This window comes from Octodon degus, unplaced genomic scaffold (assembly GCF_000260255.1).
Source record: "Octodon degus isolate 3935 unplaced genomic scaffold, OctDeg1.0 scaffold00015, whole genome shotgun sequence".
Classification (NCBI taxonomy): domain Eukaryota; kingdom Metazoa; phylum Chordata; class Mammalia; order Rodentia; family Octodontidae; genus Octodon; species Octodon degus.
The window spans coordinates 25,343,273-25,345,545 of record NW_004524591.1 but is presented as its reverse complement, the minus strand read 5'-3'; the positions used below and the strand labels follow the sequence as shown (position 1 = coordinate 25,345,545).

The 2,273-nt window shown below is 45.4% G+C and overlaps 1 protein-coding gene across 1 annotated transcript; it reads left to right on the top strand.

Moving 5' to 3' along the window:
- The first annotated feature begins 208 nt into the window (after positions 1–208).
- On the top strand, positions 209–1,128 carry LOC101572210 (nucleophosmin-like). The gene is made up of 4 exons (XM_023709839.1): positions 209–266; positions 560–646; positions 701–824; positions 909–1,128. The coding sequence occupies exons 1-4, from the start codon at positions 209–211 to the stop codon at positions 1,126–1,128; spliced, it is 489 nt and encodes a 162-aa protein (XP_023565607.1).
- Positions 1,129–2,273: the final 1,145 nt, after the last annotated feature.

Here is a 2,273-nt window from a genome sequence, read left to right as displayed (position 1 = left end):
GAAGCTCACGCGCTGTCCTGGGCTTGGACACGCAGCTGGTGACTGCCTATGTACCTGTCATACTTTGAGGTTCTGCCACAGACATTTTATTGGGGTAAGACAATCACAATGGCCCTGGAGTGATTCCATCGTGCGCATCTATTCTGTGGAGCAGGACTCATTCACTTCTGTCTATGTTCTTGCCCACCTAAGTGCATGCCACCATTCCATGGAAGATTCAGTGGATGTGGACAAGAGCCCCCTGAGGCCCCAGAACTATCTCTTCTGTTGTGAACTAAAGGCCAACAAAGATTACCACTTTAAAGAGGATAATGATGAAAATAAGCACCAGTTGTCATTAAAAACGGTTAGTTTAGGGGCTGGTGCAAAGGATGAATTGCACATTGTTGAAGCAGGGGCTATGAATTATGAAGGCAGTCCAATTAAAGTAACACTAGAAACTTTGAAAATGTCTGTACAGCCAATGGTTTCCCTTGGGGGCTTTGAAATTACACATCTGTTGTCTTGAGTTTGAAGTGTGGTTCAGGGCCTGTGCATATTAGTGGACAGCATTTAGTAGCTGTGGAAGAAGATGCAGGGTCAGAAGAGGAAGAGGAAGAAGATGTAAAGTTCCTAAGTATATCTGGAAAGCGATCTGCCCCTGGAGTCCTGACTCTTGCACCTGCCACCTGTGCAAGCTTTATTGTCCAGCAATGCAGATGTGGCAGCAAGGTTCCTCAGAAAAAAGTAAAACTTGCTGCTGTTGAAGACAAGAAGGATGATGAGGACAAGGATGAAGATGATGATTTTGATGATGAAGAAACTGAAGAGAAATTTCCAGTGAAGAAATTGATATGAAATACTCCAGCCAAAAATGCACAAAAATCAAACCAGAATGGAAAAGACTCAAAACCGTCAACGCTAAGATCAAAAGGGCAGGAATCCTTCAAGACACAGGTAAAGGCTTCGGAAACACCCAAAGGACCTAGTTCTGTAGAAGACACTAAAGGAAAAATGCAAGCAAGCACAGAAAAAGGTAGTTCTCTTCCCAAAGTGGAAGCCAAATTTATCAATTATGCAAAGAATTGCTTCCAGATGACTGACGAGGAGGCTATGCAAGATCTCTGGCAGTGGAGGAAGTCTCTTTAAGAAAACAGTTTAGTTTGGTAAAGTTTTCCATCATCCTTCATTTCTGTAACAGTTGCTATCTGACTATCCTTTTTGTAATGCAAAGTGAGAACTTTTCCTACCGTGTTTGATAAATGTTGTCCAGGTCCTATTGCCAAGAATATGTTGTCTGAAATGACTGTTTAGTTTTTAAAGATGGAACTCCACCCTTTACTTGATTTTAAGTATGTATGGAATGTTATGATTAGACATAGTAGTAGTGGTGGTCAGACATGGAGATGGTAGAGAGACAAAGATACATGTGAAACAAACTCAGTATTTAATAATTTTTTTTAAAAAGATAATCACAATGACATCTCTGTGTTCAGCAGGGGATCAGTAGAGCCCAGAGACTGAGGCCAGCCCCGTCTCTTGCACCTGCCACCTGTGTGAGCTTTGTTAGTACTGTCCTCTCTACATTGGTTGTTCCCACTTGTACCTGGGATGGATGGAAGAGGTCATTTCTGAGGTACCTTCTGCACCTGATTTCGTAGGTCCCCAAGCTTTGCATACCCCATAAAGTCATGACTCTACATGCAGGGGACCCACTCAGCCTCCTGGCCTGCTGTTGCATCCGGCTCCCTTTTCTCTGTGGGACAGCCTCTCTCTGGCTTCCATGGGAGAGGAGCAAGTAGTGTCAGCCCTGGGACATGCTAAGAATCAGCTCTCCTGTTGGTCTTCCTCACCCCTTGTGGCCACTTTCCCCTCCTCTCAGCACACTATGCACAGGCTTGCCTTCTCTAAACTGGCAGCATTTGAGGGATGTTCTTTTCACCATTGGATCCCCCCTATTTCTTACAAGCTGTCTTAAGCAGGCACTGAGTGCCCAGTGTACCAGGCTCTCCAGGTCTCACAGGACTGTCCTTAGAGACAGCTGGCACCAATGAGCATGGGCAAGGTGTGACTTAGATAGGGTGGCACACTGAGAAGTGTCAATGAAGCTGCTCTCGGGTTTCTAGTGGGCAATGGTCTTGTGAACTGTGTCAGGCAGGGAATCGGGATTGGGAGTACCTGTGCATGCTTGTGCAGTGGGGAAAGTGTGTGTGTTTGGTGGGGGGTATCCGGAAGGATGTGGCTGGCAGCATTCAGTTTCCTGGAAGGTGAGTTTCTACATTAGTACCAGCATC